This window comes from Triturus cristatus, chromosome 2_1, assembly GCF_964204655.1.
Source record: "Triturus cristatus chromosome 2_1, aTriCri1.1, whole genome shotgun sequence".
Lineage (NCBI taxonomy): Eukaryota > Metazoa > Chordata > Amphibia > Caudata > Salamandridae > Triturus > Triturus cristatus.
The window spans coordinates 1,044,498,875-1,044,526,229 of NC_140581.1; the positions used below are offsets into that span (position 1 = coordinate 1,044,498,875).

Sequence of the window (27,355 nt, forward strand, 5' to 3'; positions counted from 1 at the left end):
CTGAAAAGATTAACAGTTGAGTTATGCTTCAGAACAAAAAACGAGAAGCTCATAACTCACTACCCTAAAGGACCACAGTATATACACAGATCACCTCTGCTACAAAAACAATGCCAGAAACTCCATCGTCATTGTGCATGTAAATAAGAAATGCACTCATTCATGCCAACAGGCCATATATTCTAACCCCAAAAGCAAGGTCTTATTCAAGCAAGACAATAGCGTGTGATAGTAGAACATGGCATACCTCCACATACTTCAGTATCCTTAGATAGAAAGAGATAACAGACTTCACCTTGTGTATTTACAGAGCAAAACAGACTTCAAATAGTATACAAAAAGTATTATTTTTTAGTTCACAGTAACATGGAATGGATTCAAAAGTCAGGCCTCCTCTTAGACGTCTATCTTACCACTTCCCTGTTTACTACTTTTGTGCAAATTAAGTTTATTGCTGAATCGGTAAGCAAGGATGGTTTATTCATCAAGTCTTCAAAGATTAAATCATTTTATACAATTAAGGCACACAGTATAAGTAGATTCACTAATCCTCCTGTGAATGCACTCTAGTGAGAAATGTCAAGTGTAACACTCATTTTAATGTTAGACCACGCGAGAAACACAGTGCACAGCCGTGTTATATAATCGTAACGTGTACAGGAGTAGCCAAAAGTGTACTGTGATTATATTCAGTGGCTAAGCATGTTTTACTGCTGGAAACTGATCAATAAGTGACACTTAAACCTGGAGAACGATACAATCACTTGAAAATGCTTTGTGAATCAGAACTATAAATTCAGTAATAATTCACACCCAATATGAGTAAAGCACCACCGATCACAGAAACGACGTTGTGAATATTGCAATAAATAAATTCATTTAGCAATCACAGTCTCTGCCATCCACACATCCTCAGCACAATATTCTATAGTTTGATGTAATGCAGAATTAAAACCAAGCTGTGTTTCCTGTAAATGTTTCCTTGTCACTAATTCCCATTCTTATTTCCACAGGGGGATTCAGGAGGTCCTTTTGTTTGCCAATCCAGTGCTGACAAATCAGTCTGGGAGGTTCACGGTATCACCAGTTTTGGAGCCCTGGGCTGTGCTGTGAACAAGAAGCCAAGCGTCTTCACGCGCTCCTCTGCCTACGTCACATGGATAGAGCAGCAAATCAAGAAGTACACCTATGAGGTCACAAGTAGGTGCATTTGCTCCTTTGAAATGCATTTGGCCAAACAATGTTTCAATTCTTTTGTTACCTTATTAGTTGAAGACATGCATATTGGTTCAAATTTCAGCCACCCTATGTTTGTTTTTATGAGCATTGTAAGGCCTTTGGGCTGGCTGGTGCTGTGCTTGGCAACATTCTGGTGATTTTATATGCATTATATAAGCATGGTTATTACAGAAAATGGTTACACCAAATGTATACCACAGTGTTACAAGAAAATTAGAAATGCAGTAGAAAAGCAAAGGTTCAATATACATAATTTAGTAGGTCCAGTAAAAATTTGATTCCAATCTGTTCTTCAGCAGAATGCAAAACAAAATTCTTTCACTAACCCGAACTTCAGTTATCCCCAAAGATTACAGTGTAGTTAAGGACCTCTGCTCATTCTATAAGCCATTTTCATTGGGGGCCACTTTGTCAACCCAGGAGGATCACTGCTGAATTCTCTTGTTTAGAACTGTGGCATATACTTCTGGACTCAGGGCCTCATTTAGGGCCTCATTACGATGCTGGTCAGACTGACCATCCGAAAGCCGTGGCTGCGATCCGATTCCTACCACAGAAGCCAGGAAAGTTCCCCAGCCGTATTACAATGCAACTGCTGCTACCGTGGCAGTCTCATCTATGGCAGTGCACATATCTCTGAATATCTCACTGTAAGTGCATACAAACTCACAGGAAACATGTGATATGTATATACATGCATGGCATATGTTGTGATATGCCTTGTGCTGCATGTACCCCATTGTTGGAGTGTGTCGATTTTTGCACAGTACAGTCAATGGGGATTCATACCGCCTACGGACTTACCTGCATTCCTGCACCCACAGGGTCATAGTCTTTGGGGTTCAGCTGCTGCAGTGTAGGGGGGAACTGGAGAAGGTGATCCATGCCAAAGACTGTCAGGTAGAAGCTGATTTTAGTGAGTATGCACCCCAAATCCTTTGTTTACGATGAGTTGAGGCAGTCGGTGGGACTGCCACGATCCGCTCTTCAGCATTAAAGTCCAACACCTTCCCTACTGTTGCGCAGACTGGAGTTGGAATAGTAAATTAAAATATTCCAATATCCTGTGCCCCCCTAAGGCAAGTCGTTAAAACGACTTGTGTGCAGAACAAATGTGTGCCAAAGACGCATTTGTTCAAATGACGGAGTTCATAAGGCATGCGTGAAAAATGCATGCAGAATTCCGTCATACATTCACAGCAATTATCAAAGTTCAATGGGCCCCTCAGGGCTCTGGGCCCGGTGCCACTGCACCTGCTGTACCAATGGTACTATGAACGACGGATGTCTGCCATTCACTGATAATGGCAAGTTTGTTGCAACGAAATATACTTTTTTGTTGTTTATATATACTCTGATTGCCCATCATGCGTTCCCTTAGAGACCAATGTTATCTGGTGTGGTTGCAGGGAGGGAGTTGGAGTTGGCCGCTGCTGTGTTTTGGGTCTCTTCATATATTCTACTCCTATGCTCGTCCTTGCAATGTTCTTCATTTTAAGTGAAGCTGGACCGTTGCCAGATAGATTTAAACTAGTTTCAGTAGTTGTTCTAGGCAGACACACATGACTATTTGTCGGTATCTAGCCTCGCTCTTGTTCTTGGACCTGGAGTTGTTTGCTGTTCTTCTTTGGTTTGTGTGTTTGCTCTGTTTTTGTGCTCTTGTACATCTTCTGGTCAACATGTTCTTCTTTTGGCAGCCTCTGGATGTGGTGGTGCGAAAGATCTGAACGCGACAGAAGGAAGCCTTACATCAATGAGTTATCCTTCCAACTACAAGAATAACGCTAGTTGCGTGTGGTACATCACGGCTCCAGCAGGCAAAGTCGTCCACCTCCATTTTGCTAATTTCTCACTGGAGGACAGCACAGGCTGCACCAACGACAAAGTCAGCATCTCTGATGGGTTAAGCAGTGTGGGTAAGACCAAATGCAGGCTGCACTGGATTATCATTTTATTGCGAGAAATGAATGTAGGTTGCAACAAAAGAAAACTGTAACATCAGGGCAGACTTACTAAAATATAGTGCAATGCAGGGCAGCAACCAAAGTTCATGTTTGAGGGTGAGAGCGGAGCACAGCCACTTATACTCAACATGGCCTGCTGCTGTTCTCTTCCCCTGCCCTGGTGCATAAACAGACTGCAGAGTGCCACGTCATGTAGCGAAGGTGTCTGTCTAACACTTGACATAGATTTGGTATTAGAGCTATATCCTTCCAGTACAAAATCCTATGCCTAGACAATTTTTAAAATATTTCACACATTGGATGTGTTTGGTACAGTGTAGTACATATGCAATGTGTGAACTGTTTCAAGAAATAAATATACTTCTCCAACTTTATACCTAACTCAAGGAAGTGTTATTTTGTATGCCAAACCCAGTCTGACAATTTTAGTAGATAAGGCGCTGTGTAGAGAAATATGGGTGCTTGCACTGGAATGCCTAAGTACCAGGGGCATAGCCCATACCCCTGCAGCCTGTGTGGCAGAGGGGTCCCCCAACCATGCAGGAGCCCCCGAACCCTCCAGAGGGCCCTCATTAGGTCCAATGGCAATTAATATCTGTGTGATGTGGGCCGCTTAAGGGCTCTTCTTCAAATTCTGCAGGGGGCACACCATTAAACATTATGCCACTGCCAAGTGCCACCCCCTCAACACAAAGTGGTGCCGAGTGCGGAACAACAACATTTGTCCAACACAAAAATGTATTGCACTGGAAAGTTTAGAGCCTTTCAAGACTATGCACCTGTTTGTCGGACTTTACAGAAGTCCTGATAAATCTGCTCCTTCCTTCCTAGAAATTAGATAAATTGCAATGAATGAACCAAGCAGGAAGAATATGTCTAATTCTTGTTTCTGTGTTACTAATATTGAATTTTTAAATGTTTCATGCATTGCTTGAGTTGCAGGTCATGCTGTGGTATTGTAGGCATGAGTGGGGTCTATGTACTGTCTGTTCCAAAGATCTACAATGCAGCTGCCCTTTGCATGTCTGAGGTGAACACTTGCCAATTCGACCAAATAATTTGTGTGTGGACAACATATATGTCTCTCTCTCCAAGTTTTTAGTGAGCTCAATATTCATATTCCAATGTCTTGGTGACACCTGTCCCAGTGTCTGCCTATTCCCAAGAGTGAATGGCTCTCTGGTTCAACTTCAGTATGAGTCTGTCTTCCTGTCTCATTTCACTTAGTCTCCGGGGTTGTTTAATAAAATTAATGTGTTTGCAGTGTTCCCTTGCACTGGTTTCCCTAGTTTAGAAGTATCTTCAAATCCCAGTACTACCGTGCTCCTTAGTCCATCGTTAGTGTCTGTTTTTTCACCCTATTCTCCCTGTTCTGATATCACCTTGTTCCCTCTCTAGTGCCCCCTGCCCCAATCTAATTGCATTACCCTCCCAGTACCATCATATATGTTTGAGTGTAGTTGTTGCTGCTGTTAAGAATGTCGAGTCTCAATAGTCCATCCTGATCCAGAGCCCCCCATCTTGATATACTCCGCAAGCGTTTGTGGGCACAGGGTCTTCAGGTGTGGTTCATGGCCAGGTTGTCAAGCTGGGTGGTGGGACCTGTGAGGGAATCATATCAGACTCATGCATATAAGGGAAAGGCACACACAAACCAGTGTGTGAATAGAAATATATATGTAAATAGAAATAGACATACAACAAATGGCATTTAAAAAAAAGATGGTAAGGGATGGTCGAAATTTATCAATAAAATAATACATACATAATACAAAATAATACACTACACAGAAAAGCAATGTTATTGTAAAAGATGTTTTTGAAAAGTGACCAAGGGGCATGTTTACTAACATTTCACGCAACGCAGCACAGCAAGGCAAGTTGCTGTGCTGCGTAAATGGGAAAGATCTGAAGAGCACTATATTCATAAAAGATATTGTATTCTTCAGTCTTTTCCCATCACTGGCGCACTTGTGGTTGCCTAGCACCAATTCAGGCCCCCTTGCACCACGGTGAAAGGATGTCTGCGTTAGGGGAAGCATTATTTACACCTCTCGGTGGTAGGCGCAGATTTTTGGCGCAATCCCAAGCAGGTTTATTGCCTTTAGTAAATATAAGATACCATCAAATTTCATGGATGGATGCATGGAAATGCCCATGCTCCACCCATGGAATTCCTACTACAACAAAATGTATTGCAACGCAGCACAAACAGCTGCATTGCGCTAGGTTTCTTTACAAAGTCATGCAAGGTGGCTCAAATAGCCCATGGTATGGTTTTGTAAATCTTACGAAGCCTTTGCGCTGCCTTGAGGTCCCCTGAACAATGCATGAACAATTAAAAGGGTTACTAAATCTGGGCCTAGATGTTTTGCGAAATAATGTTATCACATGGAACATGTAGTGCAACATGCCTTGCTTAATGCGATGCGAACAACTATTGCCGTGACCCTGACTAAGGATCACCCAAGTCTTTTGGATTTTATTACAACTAGTTGTATTATTTTTGGAATATACTTACTCATAAGGGCTTTTAGTCTGCCCCCTTCATACATTGTCCTGTTGTTGTGTCATTCACATTTTTCCACCCACCACAGGGAGCAGTGAGTCAGCACACTTCAACCATTGGCTAACTTCGCTGTGAGTGACGGCACTCTTCATTTTCACGAGCACCACATCCTCACACAATCTGGTTCTCTGTAGTGCCAGGGACTACTATGCCAAAGTAAGCTTTTTGAGATCAAAAATATTTTTGCTTTTAACTAATGTTTTTTTACATTGAAGAGGGCCTGGCAGCTTCACCAACAATAACGTTTTGCAAAAAGCATGAAAAAACAAAGCAGGTCTTGACAAAGTCACAAGGTTGCCAGCCCACACCAGTCCTATTGGCTTTTCGAGTGCCTTTTTAGTCTTGCTATAAGACCCCAAAGTGAATCACTGCTGAGTTCTCCTGGACAGAAAGCACTTGTACTTCAACAGAAATACAGCTTTCAAGATCTGGCATGCAATTCCTAGACCATGTGTAGATTTATGTGATTCTGTGGGTGCAGCTTTTTGTGCATATTTATGGAGTTGCTGCATTTGCCAAGAACTCCATCATCTGGTGCATAATCTGCAGATGTTAACAAAAGAAATGTTGTTTTTAGCTCAAACTGATCAGAAGTTACTTAAAACATCACAAATTCTGTTGCGCGCAAAGGAACGCCCTTGGCAAAGGTTAACTGGTCACCTTTCAGTTGCTTGTATTTTTTGGTTGTTAAACTGGTACTAATGAGGCGAAATCTTTGCCCTGACTGTATTACCATGTATTAAAATTACTAAATAATTAAGTAATACTGTAAAAGGTGCTGAATTATGCTGCATAATTTGCATATCTTGCCGATTAATTTAGTCAAGCCTGCCACATAATGTTGTGGTCCTCTGCCACATAATTCCAGTGGCCCTGACCATATTGTCTCAATTGCCAATCATAAATCTAACCAATGTGTCTTTCATTAAGTACTTCCATGTTATCTTTGGATAGACATAATCTTTCTTCTGTGGCAAATATAACAAGGATACATTCCCAGATTTAGACGTTTTGTCAGGCAACACAGCACAACATCTTAATCTTTTGCACTGCATTGCACAATCGGGAAAACACAGCGCAGAGCTTTATCGACTAGTACTGGTCTGCTGCTGGCATCATCCCCCATTGAACCGCTCAAACAAGGCTGCCTTGAGTGATGCGCGAAAAACAATAAGATCTCCTGTTCAAAGAAAACAAGGGCGAAGAAGATGTGCTATACAACACCTTCAACAATGTAGTGCAATTCAGAGAGGATAGTGCACAAAGAAAAAAGGACAACACTTGTCTTAATACAGCCAGCCGCGGTCGGTAGTAGGAGTTCCTGCAGGGCGGTGACGTCGGGAGGGGGAGGGGCAGGGTGGGGGGTAGTAAACTATGGATTACGGAGGTTTACAGGTAAGTAAACATATAGATTAATAAAACGAATTTTGTTGCGTGCACTGCATCCCCAAATGCGATGAAGTGCACGCAACGAAATTCGTTTTATTAATGTATATGTTTACTTACCTGTAAACCTCCGTAATCCATAGTTTACTACTCCCCACCCTGCCCCTCCCCCTCCCGACGTCACCGCCCTGCAGGAACTCCTACTACCGACCGCGGCTGAATACTGCCCTCACACACTTTGCAGTGTCATCTTCATCATAGGGCCGCGTCAGATGTCCAGGTGCAGACCAACACACTGGACGGAGCGCAAACGTTTTTGTTTGTGTGAAAATTAGTGGTGAGGGTACAGAAAATGTGAAGAAAACAAACAAACAAACCTTACTAGAAGGTATGAAGGAAAATATATATTCTCCCTTGAAACGGGACCAAAGAGTGCAGACATACACAATTAAAACTACCTAAGAGGAAACCATCAACTCTCTATATTCATGTAACCCCTTGCTAGGATTAAAAATCAAAGATCGGGATAAACAGGGGAGGTGAAGACCCCTATTTCCTTGCTGCGTTTACCAACATGTTTCAGCCATTTTTTTCACGCCCAACAGGGTCGCTCTGCCATTTGTCAGGGTGTTGGTCCCACTTTGACTGGTCTTATCCCCTTATTGGGAATTTTTACCTACGATCATCGACGGTGGACTGGCGTGAGGAACCGAGAACGTGTGGTTCTTTGGAGTAAGTGTTACAACAAGACCACGGTCCCACAAAGGTCCCGGGTTTAGAGAATTGCTAGTAAACTCTTAAAATTGTTCTCTCTCGGAAATTTTCCAGAGTACACGAGGTGGCGGCACTGTCCTATTTGATGAAGTAAGGTAAAAATGCATCATCAGTCTAAGCATCTATCATATCAAATGAGTTTGAGCATATTTGAATGTTCACACCAAAGAAAGCACTGTATTGAAATTGTTACTCTTTCCTTTACTGACTTTCTTTCTCTGAGCAGCATAAATGTCACTATGAAAAATTCCTTTGCCTGAATGTTGGCAGTCTTTGCTTGAATATGGTTTCCTAGCAGGCTCAAAGTCCACCATTGTCATTTTTTCACATCCTCTTTCTTCATCTATAGTATGCGGGGAATGGGCGAGTCCTTACCACGGGAGGCAACCATTAACTGGCTACCCGGGAAACCAATAGCAAAACAAAAAGTGCCCCACTCCCCGTGCCCACCCTCTCCGTGAGACAATCAACCTCCCTAAGCTTGAGCAAGTCCAGTCCCATTTTCAGCAAACTCAGTGGAACGAGCAGCCGCGGTCGGTAGTAGGAGTAACTGCAGGGCGGTGACGTGGGGAGGGGGAGGGGCAGGGTGGGGGGTAGTAAACTATGGATTACGGAGGTTTACAGGTAAGTTAACATATAAATTAATAAAATGAATTTCGTTGCGTGCACTGCATCCCCAAATGCGATGCAGTGCACGCAACGAAATTCGTTTTATTAATTTATATGTTAACTTACCTGTAAACCTCCGTAATCCATAGTTTACTACCCCCCACCCTGCCCCTCCCCACGTCACCGCCCTGCAGTTACTCCTACTACCGACCGCGGCTGGGGACGAGGCCATGTCGTATGTGGATGAAGGCGTGGGATTTGATTGAAAAATACTCTCCAAAACGTTTCCTGAAGAGTATTAATTTTATAACCGAGGAAACCCGAATAACGCTGCATGACTGGTTATAAAAAAAGAGACAATTTTTTCCGCCGACGTTATTGGTCAAGTGGCGCAGCCGTTTTTGTGCTTTACTTCCCGCCCTTTGTTTGCCTCTTCTTGATTTTGCCTCCTCCTTTTTCCTTCTAACTCTCCTTTTTAGGTGGAGCCTAGAGCCAGCGCGCATACGCTGCTCTGTGAGGCTCTTCTCGCCCATCGCATTCATCCCTCCCTTCTCGCCCAGCCCTTTGATGCTCTGCTCGCATCTCGCTCCTCCCTTTTCGTCACTTGTTTTACGTGCAGTAAATACAAATTGGTGTATTTAACCCAAGCGAAAGAATATGGAGTTAATTTCATTCTATGAGCCAGAATCAAAGAAATTGGAATTGAATACAGACCCCAGTCTTCTTTTGTAAATGGTTCCAGAACGGAGCTTTTAAGAAAATAATTGTTTTCCCAACTTAGTAAAGCTGTGCTGTTTTAATATGGTATTTTAGCTTTTCATTGAAGTGTGATAGTGCTGTCATTAGTACACTTGTAACAAATAACAGATGTCATTTGGCCACATTTACTTTCACTGGCAAGGCATAAACTTCTATATTGGCAAGTCTAGTAAATAGAAATAAAACTGGTCAGGGCCTTGTTATTAGGGGAGGTCTGCTCTTCAAACAGATCTCAGAATAAACGTCACTCCACTGTATGGACAAACACAATGTTGTATGAGCAAACACTGCTCCCTCCTGGTGGAAATGAAAGTATTGGGAAGCTTTGCGAACAGCGGTCTGGAAGGGTGCACTTTTGTGTCTCTTCTATGCACTTAATTATTGCATTAGGAATCGATGTACTCAAGTAGTGAAGGGGCATATTATCAAGCACGGCGTTAAAATTATCGCCGCTTTGGCGGCAGAAAACTGCCGCTAAAGCGGCGATAATGGGCTTGATAATATGCCGCAGAGAATTCCAATAGAAGCCCATGTTGACACCAGAACATTGGCTTCTATGGGAATTCTCTGCAGCATATTATCAAGCCCATTATCGCCGCTTTAGCGGCAGTTTTCTGTCACTAAAGTGGCGATAATTTTAACGCTGGATCTTGATAATATGCCCCGAAGTTCGGCAGCAAGGCGTTCGACAGCATATTGGTGCAACTTTGATTATGGTAGTTAAGTATGCTAAGGTGTTTCACTGAATATACAATGGAAGCCATCATTTTCAAAAGTACGATAAAACTGGGAGGTCAGTGTGAGGCATGTTCTTAATCGTCCCGTTTCATTTGTAACACATCTGTCTTTGATGGGGAAATATTCCGGAAGTAGTCACCTTTTTCTGTTATGATAATGCCTCTAATAGTTGTTTGGGGAGGAGTCGGGACACCTTGAAGATCCTCGATTTGCATACATACATCAGTACTACTTACTGGCTGCCGGCCGACCAGCAGATCTAGGGGCAGATTTACAAGAAAGTGACGCATCTGTACAGATGCGTCACTTTTCCTGCGCCACCCTTAGAAACCCTTACGCCACCATAGATGCGTCGTATTTACAATACGGCGCACTATGGCGCAAGGATTGACAGATGCATCAGAAATTCTGACGCATCTGGTGGTGTAAAAGTCACGCATTGCTGGAGTCGTGTCGCAAGCACAACACATACTCCAGCAATACGTGTTTAGGCCTATTCCCACTACACTGCGTCACTACTTACGCGTGCTTGAAGCAGGCGTAAGATTTTGACGCAGTGGCGTCCTAAAGGTGGCGCAGTGAAATCTTGTAGATTTCACTGAGTCACTTTTACGAGGCCTTCCTGCGTGGGAACGCCCACCCTGCATACATTATACCTGACACAGGTATAATGTGTCGCAGGGCTTTACAACGTGATGCATCTCCCTAGATGCGTCACGTTGTAAATAGGCCGTATTGTTTGCACCGCAGTTGCGTCAAAAAAATGACGCAACTGCAGCGCAAAAGTCATGCAAGGGGCTTGTAAATCTGCCCCTAGTCTCCAGCAGCGACCTGGCTTGGATCTACGTGCTGCTCTTTTGCCCGGCCTCCTTAAAGGTACCTTTTCTATCTCTTTCTCCGTACTTGCTGAGTGGCAGCCAGCATGGAGTATTAAAACGTATCTCCAGCCAGATCGAGACGCTTTCCGCTTTTAGGACCCAGCTGAGAGAACGCAGAGTCTGAAAAGTAGCGAGTCTGTTTTATATCCAGTTGTACATTCTTGAGCCTCGGTGCGAAGATACTCACAGTGTAATGTTTACTGGTGGAGAGTCACAAGGCCTTACAGTGGTGGAGGCGTGCTTGTATATAGGCGATTCAAGTATAGCACAATATGTACCATTACCTCGGTCTCTAGTCTGTCTTAATTTGAGATCAAGTCCATCTCACTTCAGTAATGTCAGGTATACTAGACAAGGCATTCCAGTTCCCCTCTACGGTTTCGCTGCGTTGTCCTAGGCACGTCATATAATCTCCCTCTTTCGTTTTTATGGGGTTGAGGGCATTCGTTTTCTCTGCCATGAAGTAATGCTACACGGTAAATGCTGTCCTCCTATGCCAAAGTCAGTTCTTGCAACTTTGTACCTTAAACAGCAGGGGTGTTGAATACACATCTTGAAGTGTGCTCTAGGCAGCAGAGTAGTCTTTCTCATATGTTGCATGTGACCATGTCAATGGCATCAGCAAAAGCTGTAAAGTGCGTTTAGGACCAGTGGCCTGGAGGGCGTCACCCAAATTCTTGTGCATATATACGGTGCGGAATAAGCATTTGTGAGCGTCCACTCTGTGGTCCAGCATGCTGGCCGCATTACAGAACTACGTTTGCACAGGCAGTCCACGCACTAAAATTAAATGCACCTATTTACTTGAAATTTTGACTTTATTAACCGTAGTGCAGTTCATCGAATGCATGATAAATACACTCCACATAAAGGAGAAGTAAACAAGCATTGGCATAGCCAAAAGTTCTCGCCTTTGGGACCTTATAAGTGTTAAGCCATGCAACAGATGATGTTGTTGCACCAAGGATATTGTGCTGCATAACTAAATACTTGTAAGGTTCCAAAAGCGAGACCTATTGGCTATGCCAATGCTTGTTCTGTGTGGTTTGTGTCTGTTAGGCACTGCCAGGGAAGCTGCACTCTCTGATTTTGAGCCATGTGCCTGAAATGCCTGCTCCAGCCTGCACCCTCTCTGCTCTGTGTGAAATATGTGCTCCTTTATCTGTATTTATACTGTGCTAAGCCAGGAAGTGGGGAACAACATCATCTACATTGTTCGCATGATCTTTATGCACCCTTTTTTGCCAGGGTTTTCTCAGGTAAGTTTATTGCTATTGTGCGCCTCGTCGTTTCCTCTTGGCATGCATTATCGGGTTTCCAGACAGTTCACGTGTTCTTTATCCTGTATTTGTTTACTATATCAATTTTCCTTGCATTTATTGGTTCTCGCGTTCCATCTTTGTCTTCTCTTTCATTCTATGAAGTGTTGATGTGCAGGTTTTTTTGCGTTTTAAACACTTTGTTCTACATTTACCAAGTGTTCACATGATGCAGTTTCATAGTTTCAATTATTGCACAGCATTGTATATTGTTTTTGCTCTTGGAATCTTTCTTCAGCTTTTCTTGCTTTACGTTTTAGAATTCCATAGTCCCACAGCCTTAATACCTGCACCACCACACGCTCCTATGCGACCTGTACAATTGACAACACGAATAGCCCGGCACTTGGCCATTGCCGCAATGTATTGGTTTTGCCAATGCTTGTTTACTGTGCATACAGCACACTAACCGAACGTTTCAATATTACACATCTGAATTCATAAGCGGACAATTCTTCAGAACACATTTATTCTGTACTGAATTTCACAATTACCTCTTTAGTAAACTTTACCCAATAAGAAAAACAGCCTTTATTGTGTTTAAATTGCAGCACTTGTAACACTTTTTTGTTTCTTTTTCTTTCCTTCCTTCTTTCTTTCTCCCTTGCCTTCTTTTATTTCTAGTTTCCCTCCTTTCTTTCCTTCCTTCCTTCTGCCTTTCTTTCCTTCCATCTTTCTGTCTTTCTTCCTTGTAAGGTGGCAGTATAGGTAGGTAATATATGGCAATAAAAATAATTCATATACATTAATAAATATAGATAACTATATAATAAATAAATACATACCGTGATGATACAGCGGTTGGCAATAAAGCGGATGCAATATTTTTGTCGGTCAATATTAACGACATTGACACAGTGTCACACAACCACAAATGACTAAATTAGTTTTTAAGGTCAATAACCAAAAGACACACAGATATTATGAGGGTAGGTGAGGACCTTTTGACATAAACGCTGTGGCAAAGCAGCACAATTGGAAGAAAAAATGAAATTAGCTTCTGGTGAGTTCCCTGTTTTGTGCCAATGACTACTAGAAGCTATATGAAACTTATTTGAGCCAGCACGTGAATTGCAGTATGATTACTATAGCTGGTTTCTCTGGAAACATTCCAGCAACAACCATTGGGGAAAGTTTCCAAGGACTCCAATAGGATGCTGAATCTCGTCATTTGTGACGAGCAGCAGGCCTCATGTGTGAGGAGCAGCAGGCCTTGTGCGTGACGAGCAGCAGGTCTCGTGTGATGAGAAGCAGGCCACATGTGTGACGAGCAGCAGGCCCCATGCGTGACAACCAACAGGCCTAGTGTGACAAGCAGCAGGCCTCATGCCTGACAAGCAGCAGAACTCATGCGGCCTCGTGTGTGACAAGCAGCAGGCCTCATGCGTGACGAGCAGCTGGCCTCATGTGTGACGAGCATCAGGCCTCATGTGTGACTGGAAGCAGGCCTTATGTGTGACGAGAAGCAGGCCTCATGCACGACATCCAGCAGGCCTCGTGTGACAGTAGTAGATCTCATTTGTGACGAGCAGCAGGCCTCAAGTGTGACGAGCAGCAGGCCTCAAGTGTGACGAGCAGCAGGCCTCATGTGTGATGAGCAGCAGGCCTCATGTCTGACGAGCAGCAGGCCTCATGCGTGACAACCAACAGGCCTAGTGTGACAACCATGGGCTCATGACTGACAAGCAGCAGAACTTATGTGGCCTCATGTGTGGCGAGCAGCGGGCCTCATGCGTGACAACCAACAGGCCTTGTGTGACAAGCAGCAGGCCTCATGCGTGACGAGCATCAGGCCTCGTGTGTGACAAGAAGCAGGCCTTATGTGTGACGAGAAGCAGGCCTCATGCGCGACAACCAGCAGGCTTTGTGTGACGAGTAGTAGGTCTCATTTGTGACGAGCAGCAGGCCTCATGCCTGACAATCAGCAGGACTCATGTGGCCTCATGTGTGACGAGCAGCAGGCCTCATGTGTGACGAGCAGCAGGCCTCCTGCGTGATAACCAACAGGCCTAGTGTGACAAGCAGCAGGCCTCATGCCTGACAAGCAGCAGAACTCATGTGGGCCTCGTGTGACAAGCAGCAGACCTCATGTGTGACAAGCAGCAGGCAGTAGCGGCCACTCATATTGCAAAGTGGTGGCTTGGGGACAGAGGGAACAGAAACACAAAAAATGAATAATAAAAAATAAAGAAAATACAGATTACCTGCTCCGACGGCCGGGGCCTTACTCCCAATCCTCACGTCCCTGTCAGGAGCCTGCTGCATACTGCGCAGGCTCCCAATCCCATTGCTGCTCACATGCTGGGAATACAATTCTCGACGTGTGAGCAGCGAGGGATTGGTCTGAGCGCCTCGGTTTGGCGCTTTGACATAGACTGGGAGCCCGTGTTGGTTTCTCCACCCAGCTGTACAACACAGCTAGTTGGAGAAAGACCTAGTGTGCATGAGGCTTTGGCCGGCCCCAGATGGCCGGCAAACCCGGCATGCGCAATTAGCAGTGCCCACCACTCCCCCCTCCTCCCTGGTGCTGCAGCTGCAGCGTCAGTATAGGAGGCCACGTCCCTCCCTCAGCTCGCAGCCTGCAGGGCTAAAAAGAAAATGCTATTTAAAATGTTTTATTATCATTTTATGTTTGTCCTTTGCCTATGCTGACTTTCAGCAGGGGCGACAGCGTTCCTCCGCCATAACGGAGGAGCTGCCCCTGGCAGCAGGCCTCATGTGTGACGAGCAGCAGGCCTCATGTGTGACGAGCAGCAGGCCTCATGTGTGACGAGCAGCAGGCCTCATGTGTGACAAGCAGCAGGCCTCATGTGTGACGAGCAGCAGGCCTCATGTGTGACAAGCAGCAGGCCTCATGTGTGACGAGCAGCAGGCCTCATGTGTGACAAGCAGCAGGCCTCATGTGTGACGAGCAGCAGGCCTCATGTGTGACGAGCAGCAGGCCTCATGTGTGACAAGCAGCAGGCCTCATGTGTGACAAGCAGCAGGCCTCGACAGATGGAGCAGTGAAGCCCCACAGCCGCCCGAAGAGGGCTAGCTCTCTGTATAGCACACAGGGCAAGTGAAATAAATCCCTATTTACTGATAACGTTTCTTGTTTCTGTTTCAGGAAGCCACTGTGGAAGCCAGGCAACCTCGGACATCATCAGTTTCAGCAATGTCTTGACCCTGCAGTTCATATCTAACAGCAAGATAGTGGACAGTGGCTTTTCAGCAACATGGAGATTTGTAGACCCACCGGCCATTCCAGGTATGAGCGGAAACCAGATGTTTTGTTTACTATCTCCTTGAGCTGATGGCTAATACATCTACTCGGTTGGTGGGATTGATACAATGACACAGTGTCACCAAACACAACATCATACAACGAATTAACCAGGTAGTGTCGGTGGGCATAGCGATTAGTATTATAAAATGTCTAAATCTTGAGAGGAGTGAACTGCAAGAGGCAGAAAGTTCTTAACTTGGCACCTGCCACTGCCAGGCACTTTCCTCAGAGTTTACTACTGCGTCACTTAAGAATGAACAAACTGGGATGGGTTGCTGGTTGCAAACATCTTTGTGGACTGAGGAAAGTAAAACACCTAGCCAGATACGTATGGGCTAATTTCTGCATCACCCCCTACTGGTGCGCTCCCTGAATATCGACTCCACAATGTCAATGGGATGCAATCTCTAGGACAAAATATTGAACGAAAATATTGATAGGTAAATAAGACTAGATTTTCTGTACCTAACCACACATATATGTAACTGCATGGACAAATATCTTCACGGTGCATACATAGCTGCGGAGTTAGGAATAATAAATCTTTTTTTCCCTATATGCACTTGCCATTCGATATTCTGTCTTCGATGTCCAGGGACAGTGATATTCTTTAAGTCAATATTCAGTAGTTCAAACCCTCCCATTCACTGAGGAGTACCTGGTGAAGCCTCACGTTGCTAAGTTCCCGTAGCAACCTTGACACAAGGTCATGGGGGCAAATTATCAAGAGAGGCGATAAAACTATCGCCGCTTTAGCGTCAGAAAACTGCCGCTAAAGCGGCGATAATGGGCTTGATAATATGCTCTATGGAGTTCCAATTGAAGCTCAGGTTAGATGTGAAGGATTCAATTGGAATTCCATAGGGCATGTTATCAAGCCCATTATCGCCGTTTTAGCGGCATAATTTTATCGCCTGTCTTGATAATATGCCCAATAGTGCTGTAAAGCAGTGGCGTAACACAGGCCCCGCAGCCCCCCGGCTCCGGGGGGGCCCCTCAGGACAGTACTCTCTATGGAGAGCTCCTGAATGAGTCCGGAGGGGGGCCCTCCACCTACCTTGTAGACGGGTGGTCCCTCATATTTCGTTACGCCAGTGCTGTAAACCATATCCTATCCCAACATCGATTTTCAGCCTTGGGAGTGGGCGAGCTGGGCCCAAACCCGGGGCGCCAATATTCTGATGTGAACCGCAGGGAGCTGTCTGACTTAATGTCATGCAAACAGCAGCTCGTCCACCCCACTTGGGCTCAATCGGTCCCGTTGAAGACTTTGTAATCAGCCTTTAATGTACCTCAGCGTAATTGTTAGCACCCCATCAACCACCTGCCCTCCTCCCATCTTCCTCACACCTCCTGCCATCACATCGCAATGACACGTCCTCCTCCCCCCCCCCCCCCCCCCCTCCCCCTTACACACTCACACAGCAGACTCCACATTTTCTTTTCGGCCAGGGCGCTCTGATCTGATGTCCCGGTTATCCGATTTAGGGCCGGCCCTGCTGTGCAGAATCAGGCATCAGGTCTCTGCCTTGTGCTTAGCTGTGTGAAATAAGGCTGCTTGGCAGCAGAAGGGACCTCATCAGGGCCGTCGCAAGGGAAATAGGGAAAATGCCCCAGCTCTCGGGCTTTGAAGGGCCCGCTCTCCTGCGACAATATTTCTTAACAGATTTTAAATTGCAAAGCAACTCTTCATTGAGCAGCTTATGTGGCTATTCCACTAGATGGCGCCAGATGCCAGGTTACGCAGAAACAGGTGCTGCTTTAATCGCACCTGGCCAAAACAGAAGAAGCATCACAGGGCCTTGTGTTAAGTTTTGGCGCCAAATCCAACACTAAATTCAGACAAGCCCGGACATAATGGTAGTAATGAAATGACATGAAACAAAGTAACTGCAGCGAGGATCTGGCCCCAATCTCAACGGAGAGGAAAACGCCGAAGCCCCTGGAAAGTGCTTCTAGTGTACCGGAAGGAGCGAATCTTGAGGCCCAGTCAAACTTGATCCGTATAATGCCGGTCTTTTCTGTTTTTCTTGGTCACTCCTATGGCACATTGCTGAATATTATTGGACGGTCTAAAAATAGTTTAGCCAATAGGAATTCTATATAAGGTTGTCCCTTATTAGAGGTGTATTGGTAAATTACAATCACTGTGCGAAAAAATTTTGGAACAGGGATCGGAAATTTAACATTTATGACAAACACCGCACTCTCGCAAAATTAGCCGGATACATTTCATCAGGTCCTACCCGCAGATATTTACGGGAAGAAAAACATGTAGGGGCATATTTACAAGCCCCTCGCGCCGCCAGTGCCCCACTTTTAACACGGGGGAAGTGGCGCCACCGGTGGCGCACCGGCGGCGCAAGGGGCTTGTAATTTTGCCCCGTAGTTGATTGATTCTGATTCATGTGGAATTCGGTGCAGAAGCAATTACACCTCATTATTCATTTTACAAATAAACCTTTGGAACAGGAGGGGGCAGATTTACAAGCCCCTTGCGCCACTTTTGCGTCACTTTTCCCATCTTTAAAAATTACGCAAAAGTGGCGCAAGTGCCTTCTAAATAAGCCCCGAGGTATTTACTACACCCGGTGGGGCAGATTTACAAGCCCCTTGCGCAACTTTTGTGTCACTTTTAACATGGGAAAAGTGACGCAAAAGTGGCGCAAGGGGCTTGTAAATCTGCCCCGGTGAATTCTGCACCTGGCTGTGGTAAATACATCACCCTTTTGCAAGCCACCCATAAATATGACCATTGACTCCTAAAATGAAGCTCATAGTTATAGCATTCAGAAGCATTAACTCAATGAAAATATAAAACGCGTTATTCTGCTTGGCATTGTGCAAGAGTTGGGGCCATAAATATGTCAGTGTATTTTTGTTTCTCCGCATCAAAATATAGGTGGTAGGCTGCCCACCTCACGTCAGGTCAATTGCAGACAAAGGGGCTTATTTACAAGCCCCTTGCGACGCCGGTGCATCACTTTTTGTGACACACCGGTGGCGCATTTTGCTGCCCCATATTTACAAGGACAGGAAAAACCACCCAGCATGGCTTTTCCTGTCCTTGTATATACGGCCCCTTTACACACAGCAATTTGCGTGAAAGGGGCGTTCCATGGGTATTGCTGTGGGTGTTCCCACGCAACACCCATGGTGCCTGACACATTCACAGATATAAGAGTAATCATAAACATGGGAATGCGTCTGAATGCTGTGCCTCCCCAGGTGAGGCGTAGCATGGCACAGCTAAGAGAAATGTTTTCATTTCTCGTAGTTTTTTCCTCTTTCTTTGCGTGCTGCATTCTGCAGGACACATAGAAAGAGGAAATCACATCTTGTGATTGTTTTTGTGCAGGACGATGTCCCTTCCTGCACAAAAACAGTCATCCCTGTGACGCAGGCACCATTGCACCATGGTGCAAAGATGCTTGCGTTGGCGCATGGCAGCTAATTGTGCACCTGCGCAGCGGAGAGCAAAGGGATCTGTCATATCGTTGAAGATATGACTCATCCCTTCGCTTCTGTGGCCAGTATCGCCTTGTGCTGCCTGTCACCCCCGGAGGGGTAGACGCCTGGGATTGCTGCCGCTCCACTGCCCTGTGCCTGAGGAAGAACTGCACACGGGACTCCATTGCCCAGGAGTCCGTGCGTCAGCACACCTGCGTGGAAGCCCGCCTCTCTGCCCACAAGCCCTTTAAAAATGCCTAGGACCGGCGCTTGTGTCCATACTGACCTGGAGGGAGGTGATCACCCAAATAGAAGATGTGCCGTGACTTACCTTTGCTTTTTCTCAATGATTCCAGGTATATCAGGCTGTGGAGGTCAATTTAATGGCGACCAAGGAGAGTTCCAGACACCTCAATGGCCCAGTGCCAATTACCCCAATGGCCATGTGTGCACGTGGAGTATAACAGCTGATCCAACCAAGGTCCTTCGGATAGTGTTCACGCACTTTGAGCTGCAAGCGCCCAACATCGCAAATCAATGTGTGGATTATGTGGAAGTGTATGATATGATGAATGTTACGACCCTGGGTAAGTCAAACACAAACAAACAAAAATTCCAGCCACTCATTATTAGAGGGAAATGGTTTGTGTTGTTATTACCTCAGGGCTTTCATTCTGATTTACTGCCCATTCAATTCTTTCAGTTTAACTGGGTTACACCATATTGCAGTTTTAACATGAGGCAAAAATACTGCTTCATTTGGAGTTTTCGAGGTCAGAATGAGGAATAACATGCAGAAGCGACTTTATCAAACTCGATTCCTACATATTTTTCTTTCAATTAGGGATTAAATGGCAAAATATGCACAGGGAATAAAATCCCAGGAGAGCAAAATGACTTAACTTCTCGTATTATTTGTACCAGGAGTGTGAGTGTTTGCCCACAAATTAGAATAAGGCCCTAAAAACTTCAAGCAACTAATTGAAAGGAAAAGAGAATTACAAAGTTAACTTACACTTGTGAGTACATTTACATGTGTAGTTTACTCTCACGCTTTTGGATAACTTTGCTACTTTTGGTTATTCACAAAATCCATGTGTAAAGTTACTCAAAAGTATAGACGTACATGTCTCCATCCTCTCGGTTTTCAGGGTGGTGTCAGAATAACCACAATTTACAACTGCATAGTTACTACATGTAACCTACAACTGTATTTTACATCTGACAGGATCAGTAGTGAATAGATTTGTGCACTCAGGATGGAGACTCTGCCCTGAGTATGGAGATTCCTCAAGGGAGGGAATTGGAGGTTTGAACTCAGGGCAGAGATCTCCCTCCATACATATATGTATAGGAGAGGCAGAGGTGGAAAATCCACACTCAGGTTTGTGAATAGCATTTTGTAGCTGGTTTTGCAGTAGTAGAAAAGGTACAACAAAACGCCATTTGTGAAAAGGGCCCAGTGATCTTCCCTCAAGGAATTTACTGCCAAATATCCAAACTTTTCCTGTGAGATATTAAGTGAACTAAGAAAAAAAATTCTTCAGCGTTGATGATAAGATGAGAAAGCGATTTTGGAATTTCACTTTTTTATATTACTTCCATGAATTTTGTCCATAAGCATCTGAGAATTACAGAGCTGATGATGTAAATCAAAATTATTGCAGGTAAATTCTGCGGATTTCTGCTCCCACCAGTCATCATCACACCTGCAAATGGAGCAGTCATCAGGTTCTTTAGCAGCAGAGACACCCAGTACAAAGGCTTCCGCGGATACTGGACGACCGATCCCAATGTATTCCCAACATTACCGCCAAAGCCTTCCAATCCCTGGGACAACATTACCATTGGTAAGCATAGCACTGGGGGGAGAGAGAAACAGAGAGAGAGAATGAGAGAGAGAGCGAGACATGTGAATATTGCACTAATAATTCATAATATCCAGGCACAGTTCACCCTGTCTCTTTCAATGGGACTTTTTGCCAACCTGGTCATTGGCAAAATGCATTTTCCAGTAGCAGTCCTGATGTATTCATGCTAGTGGAACCACATACAGTGGCGGCCCGTACAGGTAAGCGCGATGGGGCGGTGGGGTGGGCTGAGGGGGCAAAAGTGAAATACAACGAAATTGTGAAAATAAAATAAATAAATAAAACCACTTACCGTGCGCCCCCTACATCGTCGACTTGGCGATGCGGCGAGCTCAAGGTAAGTGGTTTCATTTATTTTATTTTCACTCTTCCGTCATTTGTCACTTACACCCCAATCCCACCTCCCTACCGCACTTACCTGCAAGGGACGCCACTGGCCACTATCACCAGATGCTGCCAGGTAGGGGTTTCTTTACACTGTGTTTGTACAGAGATTAAAGACAACCGTCAACATTTTGCTGTTCTACTTTTGTGCATACTAGTTGCTTATGTGCCCTACATAATTACATATACGCAGGGGTTGCATGGATAAACATTATTTTTTTTATCTCACCTGCCAGAGAAGCTTTTGTGGACTCTACTGAAAACTTCCAGTGGTCTTAGAGCCTACCCGTTGCATACCTTTCGTTTGCTTTATTGTCACTCTTATTGTCTTGCTTCTTATTTTATGGCCTGCTTTGCTTGTTTTGTGTTTGTCCCTCCCCTGGACCTAGCATGACTGCCATCCTTTTGATTGGCTGACTTGTTTCCTTCCACGGCTCACATGTTTCTATTTTCACTAAGCACTCCAAGACAGTGTATGTGTTTTTGTGCTTTCTCCCTTGTGCTGCTTCCCCTCCCCTCGCCTCAAATACTTACCCACTTGTTTCTCTTTCAAGCACCCCACACCCGCTCCTTTGTTGCTCTCCTACCCCTTGCAGGCCTTAAAAAAATATTTTTCGTTTTTGGCGGGCCCTGCAGCTACCATTTCTGCCTGGTCTTTCTGCAGTACAAAAAGGCCCGCCCACCCTCCATTGCTTCCTCCTCTCACTGCCGCCAGCTCCTCACCCACTCCTTCCCCAACTTTGTAGTCCTTTACAAGTTTTTTGCAATGTAATTCATTTGGAGGGCCCATCAGCTGCCATTTGCTGCCTGGATGCTGTTCACGGCCAAAAGTTAAAAGCTGTTTTGCAACAAGATTTAAACATTTTTTTTAGTTGGTTGTGTCCATCATCTTTGATCAGAAAACAAAAACAATATTACACCCAAGTCATTGAGTAGGTAAACATATGCATGGTTGGTGTGCATACAGTATACATGAGTGCATACATGAGTGTGCATACAGCGGCTAACATCACCATGCCTTTTTTTCTCTTTGTTTTTTGGTGGGGTTTCTTTTTTGCTCATGATGGACACCATTGACAAAAACATTGGCAAAGACAGTAAGCCAACAAGGCATCACCTATTGGCTTTACAGTGCATTGTATGTTTTCAATGTAATATGGGTCATTGCGGCAGCATGGCAACTCACACTACCTAAGTACACCCCCTGGACAACTGCTTCCTCTGCATTCAAATTTCCATACCTTATTAAAGGTGGCTCATCTGTAAGTCCTTATAGTTAAGACAAATTATTTTGGTGTCAACTAATATATTACAGAAGGATCTCCTTCCAACAAGTACACCTATGGCATTGGAAATCGTTCTTTACTATGTGTGTCTGTGGTGTTGGGTAGGGGAATTGGTTTCTGGAGCAACTCAGTTTACAGATCATCCAAACACCAGCCTTAGCACGTAAGGATATTTAATTTTCATACATTGCTGTTAACATTTTTTATCACTTTCCTAGATATTCTTATAGTTCTCACCCAGATGTGCTTCGATTTCTTTACCTCCAATGCTTTAGTGCTCAACATCGCCTTTGCTAGTGTTGCTCAGAGCAAAATCATCCAGAGCTGTAGCACTGCAGATGTACCACACCAGTTTCTACATAGCAATACTAGGGGGTTCAGAGCACTATTATGGACAACAGACAGTGGGCTCCATCATAAATCATACTTTGGGGCTAACTACCCATCTAGCTGTGGGAGCGAGTGCACCACAGCCAAGATGGCTGACCTTTAGAGGTTAAATCACCACAACAAAGTGGGCAAACTCTGAGGCAGCTCTTCATTTGTAAAATAATGTAAGTACCAGGACCCAAGGTATGTTTCCACAGACCACTACAGCTTCCACCGCCCATTGGCCCTGCCAGCGCTGCCAAATGCCACCACAAACGCTACTTCTAATGATCACACGCCTTCAAGGGTAACAATTTGGACTATTCAATACCACTTAAAGCTCAAAGAATGGCCTGGACACTCTGGTATTATGAATTTTTTACTATATGTTGAGCAGCTGAACCCTCTGATATGCTCACCTCAGAAGTAGATATTCAGCTCCACCATGCAGTGAACTTTCATGAGTGCTGGTGTTCGAGAAGTAAATGCCAGTACTGAGCATAGAGTTATCGAAGACTGAAAGCAATATTGGGACTGCCCCTAACTATATCTCGTAGTAGTTGTTTCAGAATGATTCTTATGTGCTGAGGAATGCTAAAGCCGAATGTTAACAATGCCTGGAAGAAGTTGACATTGGCACCTGGTTGCTATCATGGTGGAGACATTTATTCACAGCTATCTCTGTGGAGAGGTGTGGCTCACTGGTTAGAGGCGGCAGATCCGTAAGCAGAGAATCGGCCAGGGACCAGGGTTCAATTCCTGACGCGGCAGGGTCGTGGACCAGGGTCAAAACGGACTCGATAATTCTCGCCTCGGTACCTACTCTAACCAGGAACACACTCGGCAACTCTGGGCATTAGCTTGCCTCATCTCCACAACGGCCCCCCATATTCGCCGGGGATGCCTGGTTTCACCTTGGAGATACCCTGGAGGGACCATCTCACAGGGATAGCCAGGACGGGTTCCCCAGCGGTCTACAGCGCCAGGACGCCTCAGGGCAGCAGTGCGCTTTACAAGACACATACATTTACATTTACATCAAGGATGGCCCATTTGAGTCAAGGTACGATAAAGTTCTGCAGCAGTGTTTGTGATAATTTACCAATTCATGGTATTGGTTTAGGAGGCGGCAAGAGAGGAATCCTTTCAATTTCAGTTTTGACCAAAGGCTTACACTATGTGAACTTTGATTAAATTCTTGACGTGGAATTTGGTAGAGAGGTTTTGCTATTAATACACCACAAGCCCAGTTTTTACCATTTAAATACGGCATCTCACCTAGATTGGCTCTACGTTATAATTAATTGTTGTAATAAATTGGGTTATTAGTTGAGAGGGGTGGAAGTCCCACTCAAGCACAATCGTTGTCTGGGTGAACTATTTAAAGTCACTAAATTGACAAGTGCTTATCCCTCTGGTAGCTTGGCACGAAAGAGGTCAGGCTTAGCTTAGAGGCAATTCGTAAATAGAGTACATTTTAATTAATAAAATGACACCAAAACAAATTAAATCCAATCAGTATACCCGGTGTTATGAATTTTTAGAGTTGTTGGTAAAAATAGCACATAGAAGACTAAAGCGCCAACCGCAGGTAACTGGTCATATGAGACCGGGCAAAGTCAAAAGTTAAGGCTTACATGATGGAGCATGGGTCAGATCCAAGGGGTGAATTCGGTCCAGTTTCAGCTTACATTCGGACTTATAAGAACTTTCAGAAAAAGTTTGAGAGAAGGTAGTGTCTCAGAAGGGCAAGGCAGCACGCTTGTTCAAGGACACATCGTCAATGACGGGGAGCAGCTGGACGAGACCTCGGTAGAGCTGTTGATGAAGGTAAGAAAAAGCTTGGAGTGGGAAAAGCTGGACTTCCAGGCAGAGGAGGTCGTCGTCATCGATGGGGTGCTGGTCTTTGTCGAGCCTGGTGAAGATTTCTACCTTCAGACTTTTTTCTGGATCTCGGATTCACCCAGTGGGATGAGGCTGCAGACTGGTGCCAAAGAGGGCTCATCGAGGCTCGATACTGATGCCAGGAGGTCCCGCTGAGGAGGATTTGATGCTGCTTAGAAGAATGTAGTTGGAGCTACAGGGACGTCAGACCGACCAGCGAAGTACCTTAGGCTGATCGGCAGGCACGGAGGTCTCAGTATTCTGTTGGTTCTCAGAGCAGTTTTTGGTGAAAAGGTTTCCAAGTCCCACATTTTGAATTCTAGTAAGAGGAGGCGATTTAGCACCACACCAAGGGTCCAGGACCTGGGGGGAACCACTTAGGTGTTCATGACTCATTCCAGCAGAGGCCAGCATGAGCGTTCAAGGCCTCAGGAGCTTGTTATGTCCCTGTGCTCTCACAAGAGCCCAGACAACTAGCTCTTGGAGTAACTCTGGTGGACTTGGGTTTGGGGAGCAGGGTCAGGTCTTCTTCAGACAGCAGGGCAGCAAGGCAGGCCTTTCAGCAGCAGCAGGGCAGCAGGGTAGAAGGCTAGTCCTTCTAGCAGCAGGGTAGTCCTTCTTCTGAATCTTCTACAGTTCCAGGACGGTAGTGAAAAGTGGTTCTGGGGGTTAAATATTTAAATCAGGTGGCAGCCTCTATGAGTGGGGGGCACCTCTGGTTCTGGAAAGTTCCTCCCTTCCCCTGTCAAGGCTCCAAACTGTCTGAGTTGACAAAAACCTGGTGTCAGGTTCCTTTTTGTTTGATTAAAGTGTAAGTAGAGCATCGTACAGCAGTGCCCCTAGCCATCCTAGCAAAATGACCCATCCTATTCACACTGTCTGGGAGAAATACACAAACTCCAACAGCAGAGCCATTTACAGTCTTGTGACCCAGGATACTGGAAAAAAGGCACAAATGGTCAGAACAAGAAAATGCCACCTTTCTAAAAGTGGCATTTTCAAGAATTGTGATTTAAAATCCGACTTTATGAATAAAGAGAATTTTAAATTACAGTTCATTTGAATCTAAACAACATGTCCCTATTTGCTCCTAATCCACTGTTAGCTCTTATTAAATGTAATACTGTAATCTTGCGTTAGTCAAGGGGAGAGATAGGCCTTACAACAGTGAAAAACGACTTCAGGAGTTTCTCTCTGCCACCAAATGCAAAATTTAAGTACACATGTCCTAGTTTTTAAATACAATGCACCCTGCACTAGGAGCTGTTAGGGCTCACCTTAGGAATGACTTATAAGTATTAAAAAGGGAGGGTTAGGCCTTGCACAAGGTTTATTTTGCCAGGTCAAAATGTCAGTTTAAAACTGCACTACAGGCTGCAGTGGCAGGCCTGAGATACGTGTTAAAGGACTATTGGTGTGGGTGGCACAGTGGGTGATGCAGGCCCTAGGTACATGTATGTAGTACCTTATGCTATGGACTTACAAGTAAATTAAATGTGCCAATCATCATGTTTTATCATGTTTTAGGGAGCGAGCACAAGCACTTTAGCACTGATTAGCGGTAAAGTTCAGAGTCCTAAAGCCATCAAAATGGAGTTTAGCGAAAATAGGAGGAATGAGGGCAAAACGTTTGGGAGACCACCAACCAAGGGTATAAGCTATAACACTGGTGATGTTGCGGGGTGTACTGGGGTGAATGTATGACATAATTCTTCATTCTGACCATCAATTGTTCTTTTTGCATTTATCACCCCGAGTGGGACGGGTGTGCCCAGACATGGGTCCCGTGCTCTCCGTGCCACTGGAGTCAAGCTAACCTGGCTGATATGGGGTGAAACCCCCGAAACCGGTCCTAGGATGCTTGTTTCCAGTCCAGGGAGGACCCGGCCTGGCAGTTCGGGCTGGACTGTTCCCATAGGGAGCAGGGTCAAGACTGCTTTGCATATGGCTGGGTTCAAACTGAAATGGCATGGGGAGCAAAAAAACAATGGATTCAAGCCCAGATCTCTGTACTGGGGTGAATATATGACATTGCTCTGCATTCTGTCCATCAATTGTTCTTTTTGCATTTGTCACCCCGAGTGGGATGGGTATGCCCAGACGTGGGTCCCGTGCTCTCCACGCCACTGGATTCAAGCTAGCCTGGCTGATATGGGGTGAAACCCGAAACCAGACCTAGAATGCTTGTTTCCGGTCCAGGGAGGACCTAACCTGGCAGTTCAGGTTGGACTGTTCCAATGGGGAGCAGAGTCAAGACTGATTTGCACATGGCTGGGTTCAAACTGGAATGGCATGGGGAGCAAATAAACAATCGATTTAGGCCCAGATCTCTGTACTGGGGTGAATGTTTGACATTGTTCAGCATCCAGTCCATCAATTGTTCTTTTTGTGGGGGTCAAGCTGACACTCATTGACATATACCCTTCAAATATTGACCTTGCTGCCATCACCTGGATACAGTCTTTCCTAGGAGAACGATCTTTCCAGGTCTTAGAAGGAGATGTTGTATCCAAAAGTAAGCCCCTCAGCTGTGGTGTGCCTCAGGGCTCCTCCCTGAGCCCTACACTGTTTAATGTCTATATGAGTCCCTGGCAGAGATTGTCCGTCC

The 27,355-nt window shown here is 45.0% G+C and overlaps 1 protein-coding gene across 1 annotated transcript in view; it reads left to right on the top strand.

The window, feature by feature from the left end:
- Nucleotides 1–27,355, top strand: part of LOC146866318 (ovochymase-2-like) — a 537,690-nt gene that overhangs the window by 423,618 nt on the left and 86,717 nt on the right. Inside the window, exons 16-20 of the mRNA XM_085635459.1 lie at nt 1,014–1,200; nt 2,937–3,155; nt 15,345–15,485; nt 19,310–19,540; nt 20,621–20,803. Coding sequence (XP_085491585.1) covers nt 1,014–1,200; nt 2,937–3,155; nt 15,345–15,485; nt 19,310–19,540; nt 20,621–20,803 — 961 coding nt within the window. The remainder of the gene's footprint in view (nt 1–1,013; nt 1,201–2,936; nt 3,156–15,344; nt 15,486–19,309; nt 19,541–20,620; nt 20,804–27,355) is intronic.